Source organism: Lampetra fluviatilis, chromosome 55 (assembly GCF_964198595.1).
Source record: "Lampetra fluviatilis chromosome 55, kcLamFluv1.1, whole genome shotgun sequence".
Classification (NCBI taxonomy): Eukaryota; Metazoa; Chordata; class Hyperoartia; order Petromyzontiformes; family Petromyzontidae; genus Lampetra; species Lampetra fluviatilis.
In genome coordinates, this window is record NC_136329.1 from 6,443,780 (window position 1) to 6,463,074 (window position 19,295).

Genomic DNA, 19,295 nt, shown 5'->3' on the forward strand with positions numbered 1-19,295 from the left:
ATGACTGAGATGACTGAGATGACCGAGATGACCGAGATGACCGAGATGACTGAGATGACCGAGATGACCGAGATGACCGAGATGACCGAGATGACCGAGATGACCGAGATGACTGAGATGACTGAGATGACTGAGATGACCGAGATGACTGAGATGACTGAGATGACCGAGATGACTGAGATGACCGAGATGACTGAGATGACCGAGATGACTGAGATGACTGAGATGACTGAGATGACTGAGATGACCGGCCTATGCACCACCTGTGCCCCCTACTGTACCAACTTGCTGTGCTTTAGCCACCCGGTACACACACACAGGTACACACACACACACAGGTACACAAATACAAAGATCCCCCGTGTAGCCTTAACAGACTGTAGGGGCAAGTGCTGTTAGCGAGCACCTATGAAGGCCGGCACGGCACACGAGGGGGTGGGTGGCCAGCACCACGCCCGGCCGCCTTTGTCTCCCCAGTGGCGATGTTTACTACACACCGCACCAGCTACTCATTTGAGGCTGAGTCGACCTAGAGGAGGCCCAGGACCGGTTCAGATAATCGTCACCGGTGGTGTTGGCCGTGAGCGGGAATCGAACCCATGTTGCCAGGTTCATAGCGCAGCGCGCTAACCACTACACTACCACGTACACACACAGGTACACACAGGTACACACAGGTACACACACACACACACAGGTACACACAGGTACACACAGGTACACACACACACACACAGGTACACACAGGTACACACAGGTACACACACACACACACAGGTACACACACACAGGTACCTGTGTGTGTGTACCTGTGTGTGTGTGTACCTGTGTGTGTGTGTGTGTACCTGGGTGTGTGTGTGTACGTGTGTGTGTACCTGTGTGTGTGTGTACCTGTGTGTGTGTACCTGTGTGTGTGTGTACCTGTGTGTGTGTGTGTACCTGTGTGTGTGTGTACCTGTGTGTGTGTGTGTGTGTACCTGTGTGTGTGTGTACCTGTGTGTGTGTGTGTGTGTACCTGTGTGTGTGTGTGCCTGTGTGTGTGTGTGTACCTGTGTGTGTGTGTACCTGTGTGTGTGTGTACCTGTGTGTGTGTGTGTGTACCTGTGTGTACCTGTGTGTACCTGTGTGTGTGTGTACCTGTGTGTGTGTACCTGTGTGTGTGTGTACCTGTGTGTGTGTGTACCTGTGTGTCTGTACGTGCGTGTGTGTGTACCTGTGTGTGTGTACCTGTGTGTACCTGTGTGTGTGTGTACCTGTGTGTGTGTGTGTGTACCTGTGTGTGTGTGTGTGTTTACCTGTGTGTGTGTACCTGTGTGCGTGTGTGTGTACCTGTGTGTACCTGTGTGTCTGTACCTGTGTGTGTGTGTGTGTACCTGTGTGTGTGTGTACCTGTGTGTGTGTACCTGTGTGTGTGTGTACCTGTGTGTGTGTGTACCTGTGTGTGTGTGTGTGTGTACCTGTGTGTGTGTGTACCTGTGTGTGTGTGTGTGTACCTGTGTGTGTGTGTGCCTGTGTGTGTGTGTGTACCTGTGTGTGTGTGTGTACCTGTGTGTGTGTACCTGTGTGTGTGTGTGTGTACCTGTGTGTGTGTACCTGTGTGTGTGTGTGTACCTGTGTGTGTGTGTGTGTACCTGTGTGTGTGTGTGTGTGCCTGTGTGTGTGTGTGTGTACCTGTGTGTGTGTGTACCTGTGTGTGTGTGTGTGTGTACCTGTGTGTGTGTACATGTGCTCTTGCAAGCCTCTCTTGGTGAGAAATTGACGCCCGCAGACCCCGCAGCTGATCTGTGGGCGCTGTGTATGGAGCGCCGCGTGCACCTTCAGGTTCTGCTTGTAGGCGAACGCCTTGCCACACTTCTACAGACGAGACAGAGCGCGCTGCTGTTGTTGTTGTTGTTGTTGTCGTGGTTGTTGTTGTCGTGGTTGTTGTTGTTGTGAATGTTGTTGTTGTTGTTGTTGTCGTTGTTGTTGTTGTTGTCGATGTTGTCAATGTTGTCGTCGTTGTTGTTGTTGTTGTCGTGGTTGTTGTCGTTGTTGTCAATTTTGTTGTTGTTGTCAATGTTGTTGTCGTGGTTGTTGTTGTCGTTGTTGTTGTTGTTGTTGTCGTGGTTGTTGTTGTCGTGGTTGTTGTTGTTGTTGTTGTCAATGTTGTTGTTGTTGTCAATGTTGTTGTTGTCGTTGTTGTTGTTGTTGTCGTCGTTGTTGTCAATGTTGTTGTTGTTGTTGTCAATGTTGTTGTTGTTGTCGTTGTTGTTGTTGTTGTCATCGTTGTGGTTGTCAATGTTGTTGTTGTTGTCAATGTTGTTGTTGTTGTCAATGTTGTTGTTGTTGTTGTCGTCGTTGTGGTTGTCAATGTTGTTGTTGTTGTCAATGTTGTTGTTGTTGTCAATGTTGTGAATGTTGTTGTTGTTGTTGTTGTCGTCGTTGTTGTCAATGTTGTTGTCGTTGTTGTCAATGTTGTTGTTAATGTTGTTGTCAATGTTGTTGTTGTTGTCGTTGTTGTCGTCGTTCATGACTGTGAGGAGTTGAAGTGCGTGGGTGTGCGTGGGCGAGTGTGGGCGAGTGTGGGCGAGTGTGCGTGTGAGTGTGCGTGTGAGTGAGTGTGTGTGGGTGAGTGTGGGTGAGTGTGGGTGTGCGTGGGTGTGCGTGAGTGAGTGTGGGTGGGCGAGTGTGGGCGAGCGTGGGTGAGCGTGGGCGAGTGTGTGTGAGTGTGCGTGTGAGTGTGCGTGAGTGAGTGTGGGTGGGCGAGTGTGGGTGAACGTGAGTGAGTGTGGGTGGGCGAGTGTGGGTGTGCGTGGGTGTGCGTGAGTGAATGTGGGTGGGCGAGTGTGGGCGAATTGGGTGAGCGTGGGTGAGCGTGGGCGAGCGTGTGTGAGTGTGCGTGTGAGTGTGCGTGTGAGTGTGGGCGAGTGTGTGTGAGTGTGCGTGTGAGTGTGCGTGTGAGTGTGGGCGAGTGTGGGTGAGTGTGCGTGGGTGTGCGTGGGCGAGTGTGGGTGAGTGTGGGCGAGTGTGGGTGTGTGTGGGTGAGTGTGCGTGGGTGTGCGTGGGCGAGTGTGGGTGAGTGTGGGTGAGTGTGGGCGAGTGCGGGTGTGCGTGGGTGAGTGTGAGTGTGGGTGTGTGTGGGTGAGTGTGGGCGAGTGCGGGTGTGCGTGGGTGAGTGTGAGTGAGTGTGAGTGTGTGTGGGCGAGTGCGTGGGTGTGCGTGTGTCAGTGTGGGTCAGTGTGGGTGTGAGTGTGAGTGAGTGAGTGTGAGTGTGTGTGAGTGTGCGAGTGCGTGGGCGAGTGTGGGTGTGAGTGTGTGTGAGTGTACGTGGGCGAGTGTGGGTGAGTGTGAGTGTGGGTGAGTGTGTGTGAGTGAGTGTGAGTGAGTGTGTGTGAGTGTACGTGGGCGAGTGTGGGTGAGTGTGAGTGTGGGTGAGTGTGTGTGAGTGAGTGTGAGTGAGTGTGTGTGAGTGTGCGTGGGCGAGTGTGGGTGAGTGTGTGTGAGTGAGTGTGTGTGGGCGAGTGTGAGTGTGCGTGGGTGAGTGTGAGTGAGTGTGTGTGAGTGAGTGTGAGTGAGTGTGGGCGAGTGTGAGTGTGAGTGCGTGTGTGTGAGTGAGTGTGTGTGAGTGAGTGTGAGTGAGTGTGGGCGAGTGTGAGTGTGCGTGGGTGAGTGTGAGTGAGTGTGTGTGAGTGAGTGTGAGTGAGTGTGGGCGAGTGTGAGTGTGAGTGCGTGTGTGTGAGTGTGTGTGAGTGAGTGTGAGTGAGTGTGTGTGTGTGAGTGTGAGTGTGTGTGAGTGTGCGTGGGTGAGTGCGTGGGCGAGTGTGAGTGTGTGTGGGCGAGTGAGGGTGAGTGCGTTGGCGAGTGTGAGTGTGTGTGGGCGAGTGAGGGTGAGCGTGGGCGAGTGTGTGTGAGTGTCAGTGTGAGCGAGGGTGAGCGTGGGTGAGTGTGGGCGAGTGTGGGTGAGTGTGCGTGGACGACTCACAGGACAGGTGTGTGGCCTCACTCCCGTGTGCTTCAGCAGGTGGACACGTAGCGCGTGGGTCAGTATGGGTGAGTGTGGGTGAGCGTGGGCGAGCGAGGGTGAGTGTGTGTGAGTGTCAGTGTGAGCAAGGGTGAGCGTGGGTGAGTGTGGGCGAGCGTGGGTGAGTGCGTGGGCGACTCACGGGACAGGTGTGTGGCCTCACTCCCGTGTGCTTCAGCAGGTGGACACGTAGCGCGTGGGCACGGGGCAGGCGGCGTCCACACACCGCACACACGAAGCCCCCACCCCCCCCTCCTCCACCTCCACCCTCGCCCACAACTCCACCACCTCCGACTCCACCCTCGCCCACAACTCCACCTCCTCCGACTCCCCCTCCTCCTCCACCCTCGCCCACAACTCCACCTCCTCCGACTCCCCCTCCTCCACCCTCACCCGCTCCACCACCACCTCCACCTCCTCCGACTCCAATCTCCATCATCCCTTGCTCTGCCACACCTCCACCTCCTCCACCACCTCTTCCTCCTCCTCCACCCTCACCCGCTCCACCACCACCACCTCCACCACCTCCTCCACCACCTCCTCCGCCACCACCTCCCCCTCCTCCACCCTCACCTGCTCCACCACCACCTCCACCACCTCCACCCTCACCTGCTCCACCACCACCTCCACCACCTCCACCTCCTCCTCCAATCTCCATCATCCCTTCCTCTCCAACACCTCCACCCCCTCCCCCACCTCCTCCTCCACCTCCTCCCCCTCCTCCACCCTCACCCGCTCCACCACCACCACCACCTCCACCACCTCCTCCAATCTCCATCATCTCCTCCTCCTCCTCCCCAGCCCCTCCCCCCAGTGGCTTGCCCCTCCCCCTGCCCCTCCCCCTGCCCCTCCCCCCGCCCCTCCCCACCACCCGGGCGCCCCCCATGCAGGCGCGGTGCCGGGCTAGGTGCACGCGCAGCGAAGAGTGGTACTTGAAGTCTTTGTTGCAGAGCTGGGGGGGAGGGAGGGAGGCGAGGGGGGGGAGGGGGGGGAGGGAGGAGAGGGGGGGGAGGAGAGGGAGGAGAGGGAGGGAGGGAGGGAGGGGAAGGAGGGAGGGAGGGAGGAGAGGGAGGGAGGGGAGGGGGGGGAGGGGGGGGAGGGAGGAGAGGGGGGAGAGGGGAGGGGGAGAGGGGAGGGGGGAGAGGGAGGAGAGGGAGGGAGGGAGGGAGGGAGGGGAAGGAGGGAGGGAGGGAGGAGAGGGAGGGAGGGGAGGGAGGAGAGGGAGGAGAGGGAGGGAGGGAGGAGAGGCAGGGGAGGGAGGGAGGAGAGGGAGGGAGAGGGAGGAGAGAGAGGGAGGAGAGGGAGGGAGGGGAGGGAGGAGAGGGAGGAGAGGGGGGGAGGGAGGGAGGGGAAGGAGGGAGGGAGGGAGGGAGGGAGGGAGGGGAGGGAGGGAGGAGAGGGAGGGAGGGAGGAGAGGGAGGGAGGAGAGGGAGGGAGGAGAGGGAGGGAGAGAGGGAGGGAGGGAGGAGAGGGAGGGAGGGAGGGAGGGAGGGAGGGGAGGGAGGGAGGAGAGGGGAGGGATGGTTTAGTTGATTTTTTTTGTAACCAGCGGGGCGTGTGTGTGTGTCTGTGTGTGTCTGTGTGTATGTCTGTGTGTGTGTGTCTGTGTGTGTCTGTGTGTGTGTCTGTGTGTGTCTGTGTGTGTGTCTGTGTGTATGTCTGTGTGTGTGTGTCTGTGTGTCTGTGTGTCTGTGTGTGTGTCTGTGTGTGTGTGTCTGTGTGTGTGTCTGTGTGTGTGTGTGTCTGTGTGTGTGTCTGTGTGTGTGTACTCACATGACACATGAGGACCGCGTGCTGCTGCTGCTGGAGGCTGAGGGGTTGCACGCCGTGTGCGCGCCCTTCCCCAGGCTCCACCCTGAGTTCTTCCCCAGGCTCCACCCTGAGTCCTTCCCCAGGCTCCACCCTGAGTTCTTCCCCAGGCTCCACCCTGAGTCCTTCCCCAGGCTCCACCCTGAGTCCTTCCCCAGGCTCCACCCTGAGTCCTTCCCCAGGCTCCACCCTGAGTCCTTCCCCAGGCTCCACCCTGAGGCCCACCCTGGGCTCCTGTGCCCAGGCCACGGAGCTCCTCCTCCTCTGCAGGCTGCGGTCCAACAACCTCTGTGCGGCCTTCAAGGAGCAACAGCAACATCATCATCAGCAGCAGTAACATCGTCATCATCATCATCAGCAGTAACATTGTCATCATCATCATCATCAGCAGTAACATCGTCATCATCATCAGCAACATCATCATCATCAACATCGTCGTCATCAACATCAGCAACATCGTCAGCATCATCATCAGCAACATCGTCATCAGTAACATCGCATAGGTAGCTGCTGCTACTCGCTACTAACAGCACTTGCCCCTGCAGCCTGCTAGAGGCTACACGGGGGAGCTTCGTCCGCCTTACCTGCTGTGATGCTGATCTGTGGCAAGCAGAATCCTTGCGTCTGCACAGCGAGCTCCCGGCTTCACCGGGAGAGCTCCGGGCCTCACCGGGAGAGCTCCCGGCCTCACCGGGAGAGCTCCCGGCTTCACCGGGAGAGCTCCCGGCTTCACCGGGAGAGCTCCAGTCCTCACCGGGAGAGGCGCCGGTTCCCACCGCGACTGGCGTTGCCGACGCGTCTGCTCGACAAAGATCGCCACCGCACAACCGCACACGCACGCACACACGCACACACACGCACGCACACACACGCACGCACACGTGAGACCCGGTCACTCAGTCGCCCGCCTGTAGCTCTTCTCGCTCGCGAGCGAGCGACGCTCACTCGCCCGCTCGCCCGCCCGCCCGCCCGCTCGCCCGCCCGCTCGCCCGCCCACCCGCTCGCCCGCCCGCCCGCTCGCCCGCCCGCCCGCTCACCCGCTCGCCCGCCCGCTCGCTCGCTCACTCACTCGCCCGCTCACTCACTCGCTCATTCACTCGCCCGCTCACTCACTGACTCACTCACTCGCTCACTCACTCACTCACTCACAGGGGGGTCAGTCACCCTCCTGTCGCTCTTCTACCGCTGCTACTAGTGTGGACTTCACTCAGCCACTCGCCCGCTCACTCGCTCACTCGCTCACTCGCTCATTCCCTCGCTCGCTCACTCGCTCACTCGCTCGCTTACTCACTCACTCACTCGCTCGCTTACTCACTCACTCGCTTGCTTACTCACTCACTCACTCGCTCGCTCACTCACTCACTCACAGGGGGGTCAGTCACCCTCCTGTCGCTCTTCTACCGCTACTACTAGTGTGGACTTCACTCAGCCAGTCACTCCAGACGCTAGCTCGCTCACTCACTCACTCGCTAGCTCACTCACTCGCTACAGTAGTACTCAGATTGCAAATGCTCAGGCTTCGCTCTCCAACACACCGGTGGCCACGGCTCTGCTCACGTGACACCAAACCTCACTGAGTGGCCGTGCCGGGCGGTGGAGGGCTGGAAGACACAGCCACGTCGACATATTCACGCGAAACGAATTAATGAAAACCTCCCCCCGTCGTCAATTCGCGTCGTCGGCCAGATCCGAGGTCTCTCTCCGCTAAAACCGCACAACTCCACGGACGGATCTCACCTCCGGCCAGTCGCCCCTCCTCCTTGACCCCCACGGGGGTCAGCAGCTCCGCGACCTGCGACCCCGCGACCTGCGACCCGTGGGTTCGAGGGGGCGGCAGTTCCGCGACCTGCGACCCCGCGACCTGCGACCCGTGGGTTCGAGGGGGCGGCAGTTCCGCGACCTGCGACCCCGCGACCTGCGACCCGTGGGTTCGAGGGGGCGGCAGCTCCGGCGATCCGCCAACCCGCGAGCCATCTTCGAGGAGCATCGCCTGGTGACGAGGGGGGGGGGGGGGGTGACGTGGTAGTGGTGGTGGTGTTGGTGGTGTCGTGGTGACGTGGTGACGTGGTGACGTGGTGACGTGGTGTCGTGGTGACGTGGTGTCGTGGTGACGTGGTGACGTGGTGTCGTGGTGACGTGGTGTCGTGGTGACGTGGTGACGTGGTGACGTGGTGTCGTGGTGACGTGGTGTCGTGGTGACGTGGTGACGTGGTGTCGTGGTGACGTGGTGTCGTGGTGTCGTGGTGACGTGGTGTTGGTGGTGTCGCGGTGACGTGGTGACGTGGTGTCGCAGTGACGTGGTGACGTGGAGAGGTGGTGACGTGGTGACGTGGAGAGGTGGTGACGTGGTGAGGTGGTGAGGTGGTGAGGTGGTGAGGTGGTGACGTGGTGACGTGGTGTCGTGGTGACGTGGTGACGTGGTGACGTGGTGTCGTGGTGACGTGGTGACGTGGTGTTGGTGGTGACGTGGTGACGTGGTGTTGGTGGTGACGTGGTGACGTGGTGACGTGGTGTCGTGGTGACGTGGTGACGTGGTGACGTGGTGTCGTGGTGACGTGGTGTCGTGGTGTTGGTGGTGACGTGGGTGACGTGGTGTCGTGGTGACGTGGTGACGTGGTGACGTGGTGACGTGGTGACGTGGTGTTGGTGGTGACGTGGTGTCGTGGTGACGTGGTGTCGTGGTGTCGTGGTGTCGTGGTGACGTGGTGACGTGGTGTTGGTGGTGACGTGGTGTCGTGGTGACGTGGTGACGTGGTGACGTGGTGACGTGGTGTTGGTGGTGACGTGGTGTCGTGGTGACGTGGTGACGTGGTGACGTGGTGTCGTGGTGACGTGGTGACGTGGTGACGTGGTGACGTGGTGACGTGGTGACGGTGGTGACGTGGTGTCGTGGTGACGTGGTGACGTGGTGACGTGGTGACGTGGTGACGTGGTGACGTGGTGACGTGGTGTCGTGGTAGTGGTGGTGGTGTTGGTGGTGACGTGGGGACAAGGCACCCGCTAGTCTCGCCAGAAACTTAAACCCCAAACACGAACCAGAACCTAATGGAACCCCCGCAACCCAAAATCAAACCCAAACCTATCCCTGCTTCTAGATGTGAAGCTTTCGTGACTGCAAGGATTCATATCCTTAGGTTTTTTTCGGTAAAGTCACGTAGGAAAAAAAAATTAAAATAAAAAAATATTTTTTTTTAATAAAAGTAAAATAAAAAGTACCTACGTGACTTTACCGAAAAAACCCTAAGAATAAACCTATCCCTGCGCCCGACCCAAACCCAAACTCCCGAGACGCACTGGGCCCAGATGCACGGGCTCACGGTGCCCCTGGGTGCCACGTGCGTCCGTACCTTGCAGGCGGGAGGTCCCGTGGTCTCCGTGGTTCCCGTGGTCTCCGTGGTCTCCGTGGTTCCCGTGGTACCCGTGGTCTCCGTGGTTCCCGTGGTACCCGTGGTCTCCGTGGTTCCCGTGGTACCCGTGGTCTCCGTGGTTCCCGTGGTACCCGGGGTCTCCGTGGTTCCCGTGGTCTCCGTGGTTCCCGTGGTACCCGTGGTTCCCGTGGTACCCGGGGTCCCCACGTGGTAATCTCGCAGTCGTGAGGGCGGCCTCCCTCTGCGACGCGGACGCTGCTCCGACACGGTGGTGGCCATGGCGGTGGTGGCGGTGGTGGTGGCGGTGGTGGTGGTGGTGGCGGTGGTGGCGGTGCCACGTGGGGGTCCGGGACCAGCGGCACGCGACCTCCCCCTGCGACACGGCTTCTGCAGCAGCGGGAGACGCACGGAGAGAAAGGTCACCAGCTCACCCGCTCGGCCACTCGACCGCTCACCCACTCACCCGCTCACCCACTCGGCCACTCGGCCACACGGCCACACACACGCTCACCCACTCACCCACTCACCCACTCACTCACGCACCCACCCAACCACTCACCCACTCACCCACCCACTCACCCACCCACCCACGCACCCACCCACGCACCCACCCACGCACCCACCCACGCACCCACCCACGCACCCACCCACGCACCCACCCACCCACCGACTCACCCACCAACCCACCCACGCACCCACCCACTCACCCACCAACCCACCCAGCACCCACGCACCCACTCACCCACTCCCCCACTCCCCCCGCGCAACCTTCTAATTCTTTCCCCGTTAGGGGTGAGCGCTGTTAGTAGCGAGCGGCAGCAGCAGCAGCAGCAGCGCCGATGGAGAACCTGGGGAGGAGGCGGGAGGTCTCAGTGAGTCTATGTTCTCACACGGCGCAATATCCCATCACTCACCTCTTTATGTGTCCCAGAATCCACCTCTTCAGGTCTCCCAGAAGCCACCTCTTCAGGTCTCCCAGAAGCCACCGCTTCAGGTCTCCCAGAAGCCACCTCTTCAGGTCTCCCAGAAGCCACCGCTTCAGGTCTCCCAGAATCCACCGCTTCAGGTCTCCCAGAATCCACCTCTTTATGTGTCCCAGAAGCCACTGCTTCAGGTCTCCCAGAATCCACCTCTTCAGCTGTCCCAGAAGCCACCTCTTCAGGTCTCCCAGAATCCACCTCTTCAGGTCTCCCAGAAGCCACCTCTTCAGCTGTCCCAGAAGCCACCTCTTCAGCTGTCCCAGAAGCCACCTCTTTATGTGTCCCAGAAGCCACTGCTTCAGGTCTCCCAGAATCCATCTCTTCAGGTCTCCCAGAAGCCACCTCTTTAAGTGTCCCAGAAGCCACTGCTTCAGGTCTCCCAGAAGCCACCATTTCAGGTCTCCCAGCAGCCTCGGCTTCGACGGTCACAGAAATGTTGCCGATATGCGTCACCAGGGCGGCACTCCCATCATGCACCGGGGCGTCAGGCAAACAGGATGCGGCTGAGCGGATACACACAGACAGAGCGGGTTACACACGGAGTGAGCTGGTACACACAGACAGAGCTGGTACACACGGACTGAGCTGGTACACACAGACTGAGCTGGTACACACAGACTGAGCTGGTACACACAGACTGAGCGGTACACACAGACTGAGCTGGTACACACAGACTGAGCGGTACACACAGACTGAGCGGTACACACAGACTGAGCTGGTACACACAGACTGAGCTGGTACACACAGACTGAGCTGGTACACACAGACTGAGCTGGTACACACAGACTGAGCGGTACACACAGACTGAGCTGGTACACACAGACTGAGCGGTACACACAGACTGAGCGGTACACACAGACTGAGCTGGTACACACGGACTGAGCTGGTACACACGGAGTGAGCTGGTACACACAGACAGAGCTGGTACACACAGACTGAGCTGGTACACACAGACTGAGCGGTACACACAGACTGAGCTGGTACACACGGACTGAGCTGGTACACACGGAGTGAGCTGGTACACACAGACAGAGCTGGTACACACAGACTGAGCTGGTACACACAGACTGAGCTGGTACACACAGACAGAGCTGGTACACACAGACAGAGCTGGTACACACAGACTGAGCTGGTACACACAGACAGAGCTGGTACACACAGACTGAGCTGGTACACACAGACTGAGCTGGTACACACGGACTGAGCTGGTACACACAGACTGAGCTGGTACACACAGACTGAGCTGGTACACACAGACAGAGCTGGTACACACAGACAGAGCTGGTACACACAGACTGAGCTGGTACACACAGACAGAGCTGGTACACACAGACTGAGCTGGTACACACAGACTGAGCTGGTACACACAGACTGAGCTGGTACACACAGACAGAGCTGGTACACACAGACAGAGCTGGTACACACAGACTGAGCTGGTACACACAGACAGAGCTGGTACACACAGACTGAGCTGGTACACACAGACTGAGCTGGTACACACAGACTGAGCTGGTACACACGGACTGAGCTGGTACACACAGACTGAGCTGGTACACACAGACAGAGCTGGTACACACAGACTGAGTTGGTACACACAGACAGAGCTGGTACACACAGACTGAGCTGGTACACACAGACTGAGCTGGTACACACAGACTGAGCTGGTACACACGGACTGAGCTGGTACACACAGACAGAGCTGGTACACACAGACAGAGCTGGTACACACAGACTGAGCTGGTACACACGGACTGAGCTGTTACACACAGACTGAGCTGGTACACACAGACTGAGCTGGTACACACAGACAGAGCTGGTACACACAGACTGAGCTGGTACACACAGACAGAGCTGGTACACACAGACTGAGCGGTACACACAGACTGAGCTGGTACGCACGGACAGAGCTGGTACACACAGACAGAGCTGGTACACACAGACTGAGCTGGTACACACAGACTGAGCTGGTACACACAGACAGAGCTGGTACACACAGACAGAGCTGGTACACACAGACAGAGCTGGTACACACAGACTGAGCTGGTACACACGGACTGAGCTGTTACACACAGACAAAGCTGGTACACACAGACTGAGCTGGTACACACAGACAGAGCTGGTACACACAGACTGAGCTGTTACACACAGACAGAGCTGGTACACACAGACTGAGCTGGTACACACAGACTGAGCTGGTACACACAGACTGAGCTGGTACACACAGACTGAGCGGTACACACAGACTGAGCTGGTACACACAGACTGAGCTGGTACACACGGACAGAGCTGGTACACACAGACAGAGCTGGTACACACAGACAGAGCTGGTACACACAGACAGAGCTGTTACACACAGACAGAGCTGTTACACACAGACTGAGCTGTTACACACAGACTGAGCTGGTACACACAGACTGAGGGGTACACACAGACTGAGCTGGTACACACAGACTGAGCTGGTACACACAGACTGAGGGGTACACACAGACTGAGCTGGTACACACAGACTGAGCTGGTACACACAGACAGAGCTGGTACACACAGACTGAGCTGGTACACACAGACAGAGCTGGTACACACAGACTGAGCTGGTACACACAGACTGAGCTGGTACACACAGACTGAGCTGGTACACACAGACTGAGCTGGTACACACAGACAGAGCTGGTACACACAGACTGAGCTGGTACACACAGACAGAGCTGGTACACACAGACTGAGCTGTTACACACAGACTGAGCTGGTACACACAGACTGAGCTGTTACACACAGACTGAGCTGGTACACACAGACAGAGCTGGTACACACAGACAGAGCTGGTACACACAGACTGAGCTGGTACACACAGACAGAGCTGGTACACACAGACAGAGCTGGTACACACAGACTGAGCTGTTACACACAGACTGAGCTGGTACACACAGACAGAGCTGGTACACACAGACTGAGCTGGTACACACAGACAGAGCTGGTACACACAGACAGAGCTGGTACACACAGACAGAGCTGGTACACACAGACTGAGCTGTTACACACAGACTGAGCTGGTACACACAGACAGAGCTGGTACACACAGACTGAGCTGGTACACACAGACTGAGCTGGTACACACAGACAGAGCTGGTACACACAGACTGAGCTGGTACACACAGACAGAGCTGGTACACACAGACTGAGCTGGTACACACAGACTGAGCTGGTACACACAGACTGAGCTGGTACACACAGACTGAGCTGGTACACACAGACAGAGCTGTTACACACAGACAGAGCTGGTACACACAGACTGAGCTGGTACACACAGACTGAGCTGTTACACACAGACTGAGCTGGTACACACAGACTGAGCTGGTACACACAGACAGAGCTGTTACACACAGACTGAGCTGGTACACACAGACAGAGCTGGTACACACAGACTGAGCTGGTACACACAGACAGAGCTGGTACACACAGACAGAGCTGGTACACACAGACAGAGCTAGTACACACAGACAGAGCTGGTACACACAGACTGAGCTGGTACACACAGACTGAGCTGATACACACAGACAGAGCTGGTACACACAGACTGAGCTGGTACACACGGACTGAGCTGGTACACACAGACTGAGCTGGTACACACAGACTGAGCTGGTACACACAGACTGAGCTGGTACACACAGACTGAGCTGATACACACAGACTGAGCTGGTACACACAGACTGAGCTGGTACACACAGACAGAGCTGGTACACACAGACTGAGCTGGTACACACAGACTGAGCTGGTACACACAGACTGAGCTGGTACACACAGACTGAGCTGGTACACACAGACAGAGCTGTTACACACAGACAGAGCTGGTACACACAGACAGAGCTAGTACACACAGACAGAGCTGGTACACACAGACTGAGCTGGTACACACAGACTGAGCTGATACACACAGACAGAGCTGGTACACACAGACTGAGCTGGTACACACAGACTGAGCTGGTACACACAGACTGAGCTGGTACACACAGACTGAGCTGATACACACAGACTGAGCTGGTACACACAGACTGAGCTGTTACACACGGACTGAGCTGGTACACACAGACTGAGCTGGTACACACAGACTGAGCTGGTACACACAGACTGAGCTGGTACACACAGACTGAGCTGGTACACACAGACTGAGCTGGTACACACAGACTGAGCTGGTACACACAGACTGAGCTGATACACACAGACTGAGCTGGTACACACAGACTGAGCTGATACACACAGACTGAGCTGGTACACACAGACTGAGCTGTTACACACGGACTGAGCTGGTACACACAGACTGAGCTGGTACACACAGACAGAGCTGGTACACACAGACAGAGCTGGTACACAGACTGAGCTGGTACACACGGACTGAGCTGGTACACACAGACTGAGCTGGTACACACAGACAGAGCTGGTACACACAGACTGAGCTGGTACACACAGACTGAGCTGGTACACACAGACTGAGCTGGTACACACAGACAGAGCTGGTACACACAGACTGAGCTGGTACACACAGACTGAGCTGGTACACACAGACTGAGCTGGTACACACAGACTGAGCTGGTACACACAGACAGAGCTGTTACACACAGACAGAGCTGGTACACACAGACTGAGCTGGTACACACAGACTGAGCTGTTACACACAGACTGAGCTGGTACACACAGACTGAGCTGGTACACACAGACAGAGCTGTTACACACAGACTGAGCGGTACACACAGACAGAGCTGGTACACACAGACTGAGCTGGTACACACAGACAGAGCTGGTACACACAGACAGAGCTGGTACACACAGACAGAGCTAGTACACACAGACAGAGCTGGTACACACAGACTGAGCTGGTACACACAGACTGAGCTGATACACACAGACAGAGCTGGTACACACAGACTGAGCTGGTACACACAGACTGAGCTGGTACACACAGACTGAGCGGTACACACAGACTGAGCTGGTACACACAGACTGAGCGGTACACACAGACTGAGCGGTACACACAGACTGAGCTGGTACACACGGACTGAGCTGGTACACACGGAGTGAGCTGGTACACACAGACAGAGCTGGTACACACAGACTGAGCTGGTACACACAGACTGAGCGGTACACACAGACTGAGCTGGTACACACGGACTGAGCTGGTACACACGGAGTGAGCTGGTACACACAGACAGAGCTGGTACACACAGACTGAGCTGGTACACACAGACTGAGCTGGTACACACAGACAGAGCTGTTACACACAGACAGAGCTGGTACACACAGACTGAGCTGGTACACACAGACTGAGCTGGTACACACAGACAGAGCTGGTACACACAGACTGAGCTGGTACACACAGACTGAGCTGGTACACACAGACAGAGCTGGTACACACAGACTGAGCTGGTACACACAGACTGAGCTGGTACGCACAGACTGAGCTGGTACACACAGACTGAGCTGGTACACACAGACAGAGCTGGTACACACAGACTGAGCTGGTACACACAGACTGAGCTGGTACACACAGACTGAGCTGGTACACACAGACTGAGCTGGTACACACAGACTGAGCTGGTACACACAGACTGAGCTGGTACACACAGACAGAGCTGGTACACACAGACTGAGCTGGTACACACAGACAGAGCTGGTACACACAGACAGAGCTGGTACACACAGACTGAGTTGGTACACACAGACTGAGTTGGTACACACAGACTGAGCTGGTACACACAGACAGAGCTGGTACACACAGACTGAGCTGGTACACACAGACTGAGCTGGTACACACAGACAGAGCTGGTACACACAGACTGAGCTGGTACACACAGACAGAGCTGGTACACACAGACTGAGCTGGTACACACAGACTGAGCTGGTACACACAGACTGAGCTGGTACACACAGACTGAGCGGTACACACAGACAGAGCTGGTACACACAGACTGAGCTGGTACACACAGACTGAGCTGGTACACACAGACTGAGCTGGTACACACAGACTGAGCTGGTACACACAGACTGAGCTGTTACACACAGACTGAGCTGGTACACACAGACTGAGCTGGTACACACAGACAGAGCTGGTACACACAGACAGAGCTGGTACACACAGACTGAGCTGGTACACACAGACAGAGCTGGTACACACAGACTGAGCTGTTACACACAGACTGAGCTGGTACACACAGACTGAGCTGTTACACACAGACTGAGCTGGTACACACAGACAGAGCTGGTACACACAGACAGAGCTGGTACACACAGACTGAGCTGGTACACACAGACAGAGCTGGTACACACAGACAGAGCTGGTACACACAGACTGAGCTGGTACACACAGACTGAGCTGGTACACACAGACAGAGCTGTTACACACAGACTGAGCTGGTACACACAGACTGAGCTGGTACACACAGACTGAGCTGGTACACACAGACTGAGCTGGTACACACAGACTGAGCTGGTACACACAGACTGAGCTGGTACACACAGACTGAGCTGGTACACACAGACTGAGCTGGTACACACAGACTGAGCTGGTACACACAGACTGAGCTGGTACACACAGACTGAGCTGGTACACACAGACTGAGCTGGTACACACAGACTGAGCTGGTACACACAGACTGAGCTGGTACACACAGACAGAGCTGGTACACACAGACTGAGCTGGTACACACAGACTGAGCTGGTACACACAGACTGAGCTGGTACACACAGACTGAGCTGGTACACACAGACTGAGCTGGTACACACAGACTGAGCTGGTACACACAGACTGAGCTGGTACACACAGACTGAGCTGTTACACACAGACTGAGCGGTACACACAGACAGAGCTGGTACACACAGACTGAGCTGGTACACACAGACAGAGGGGTACACACAGACAGAGCTAGTACACACAGACAGAGCTGGTACACACAGACTGAGCTGGTACACACAGACTGAGCTGGTACACACAGACTGAGCTGGTACACACAGACTGAGCTGGTACACACAGACTGAGCTGGTACACACAGACAGAGGGGTACACACAGACAGAGCTAGTACACACAGACAGAGCTGGTACACACAGACTGAGCTGGTACACACAGACTGAGCTGGTACACACAGACTGAGCTGGTACACACAGACAGAGCTGGTACACACAGACTGAGCGGTACACACAGACAGAGCTGGTACACACAGACTGAGCTGGTACACACAGACTGAGCTGGTACACACAGACTGAGCTGGTACACACAGACAGAGCTGGTACACACAGACAGAGCTGGTACACACAGACTGAGCTGGTACACACAGACTGAGCTGGTACACACAGACAGAGCTGTTACACACAGACTGAGCTGGTACACACAGACTGAGCTGGTACACACAGACTGAGCTGGTACACACAGACTGAGCTGGTACACACAGACTGAGCTGGTACACACAGACTGAGCTGGTACACACAGACTGAGCTGGTACACACAGACTGAGCTGGTACACACAGACTGAGCTGGTACACACAGACTGAGCTGGTACACACAGACTGAGCTGGTACACACAGACTGAGCTGTTACACACAGACTGAGCGGTACACACAGACAGAGCTGGTACACACAGACTGAGCTGGTACACACAGACAGAGGGGTACACACAGACAGAGCTAGTACACACAGACAGAGCTGGTACACACAGACTGAGCTGGTACACACAGACTGAGCTGGTACACACAGACTGAGCTGGTACACACAGACAGAGCTGGTACACACAGACAGAGCTGGTACACACAGACAGAGCTGGTACACACAGACTGAGCTGGTACACACAGACTGAGCTGGTACACACAGACAGAGCTGTTACACACAGACTGAGCTGGTACACACAGACTGAGCTGGTACACACAGACTGAGCTGGTACACACAGACTGAGCTGGTACACACAGACTGAGCTGGTACACACAGACTGAGCTGGTACACACAGACTGAGCTGGTACACACAGACTGAGCTGGTACACACAGACTGAGCTGGTACACACAGACTGAGCTGGTACACACAGACTGAGCTGGTACACACAGACTGAGCTGTTACACACAGACTGAGCGGTACACACAGACAGAGCTGGTACACACAGACTGAGCTGATACACACAGACTGAGCTGGTACACACAGACTGAGCTGATACACACAGACTGAGCTGGTACACACAGACTGAGCTGGTACACACAGACTGAGCTGGTACACACAGACTGAGCTGGTACACACAGACTGAGGGGTACACACAGACAGAGCTAGTACACACAGACAGAGCTGGTACACACAGACTGAGCTGGTACACACAGACTGAGCTGGTACACACAGACTGAGCTGGTACACACAGACAGAGCTGGTACACACAGACAGAGGGGTACACACAGACAGAGCTAGTACACACAGACAGAGCTGGTACACACAGACATCTCTCTCCACCTCTCTCGCTCGCAGCCTCACTCCATCGCTCACCACCTTTCTGCCCGCACCACCCGACCACCGCCATTTCCGAACCACCACCACCACCTCCACCTCCACCACCTCCACCGCCTCCACCGCCTCCACCGCTTCCACCACCTCCACCACCACCTCCACCGCCACCTCCACCACCGCCCCGCTCCAGGCGGGCGTGCACCTCCTCGCACAGGCTGGGCACGCGTGGCATGCGCAGGTGCTGGGCCAGCGCGTAGACGTCGCGCATGTGACGCAGCGAGAAGCGCAGACGCGACGAGTACGCAAACTCCAGCAGAGGGCGGAAGCTCGCCTCGGTGAAGCCTGCCGCAGGCCGGGGGGGAGGGGAGGGGGGAGAGGAGGGAGGGGGGAGGGGGGAGGGAGAGGGAGAGAGAGGGGAGAGGGAGGGGTGGGGAGGGGGGAGGGAGGGGGGGGGAGGGAAGGGGGTGGGAGGGGAGGAAGGGGGGAGGGAGGAAGGCAGGGAGGGGGGAGAGAGGGGGGAAGGGGGAGGGAGGGGGGAGGGGGGAGGGAGGGGGGAGGGGGGAGGGAGGGGGGAGGGAGGGAGGGAGGGGGGAGGGAGGGAGGGGGGGAGGGAGGGGGGAGAGGGAGGGAGGAGGGAGGGGAGGAGGCAGGGAGAGGGGAGGGGAGGGGGTAGGG

General features: G+C 57.1%; 1 protein-coding gene across 1 annotated transcript in view; it reads right to left on the bottom strand.

The window, feature by feature from the left end:
• LOC144949903 (uncharacterized) overlaps positions 1-19,295 on the bottom strand; it is a 39,610-nt gene that overhangs the window by 7,685 nt on the left and 12,630 nt on the right. The window contains 11 exon segments of the mRNA XM_078879886.1: positions 1,710-1,854; positions 3,962-4,099; positions 4,101-4,333; positions 4,853-4,952; positions 5,774-6,106; positions 6,394-6,608; positions 7,547-7,799; positions 9,157-9,564; positions 10,092-10,660; positions 18,660-18,756; positions 18,787-18,962. Coding sequence (XP_078736012.1) covers positions 1,710-1,854; positions 3,962-4,099; positions 4,101-4,333; positions 4,853-4,952; positions 5,774-6,106; positions 6,394-6,608; positions 7,547-7,799; positions 9,157-9,564; positions 10,092-10,660; positions 18,660-18,756; positions 18,787-18,962 — 2,667 coding nt within the window.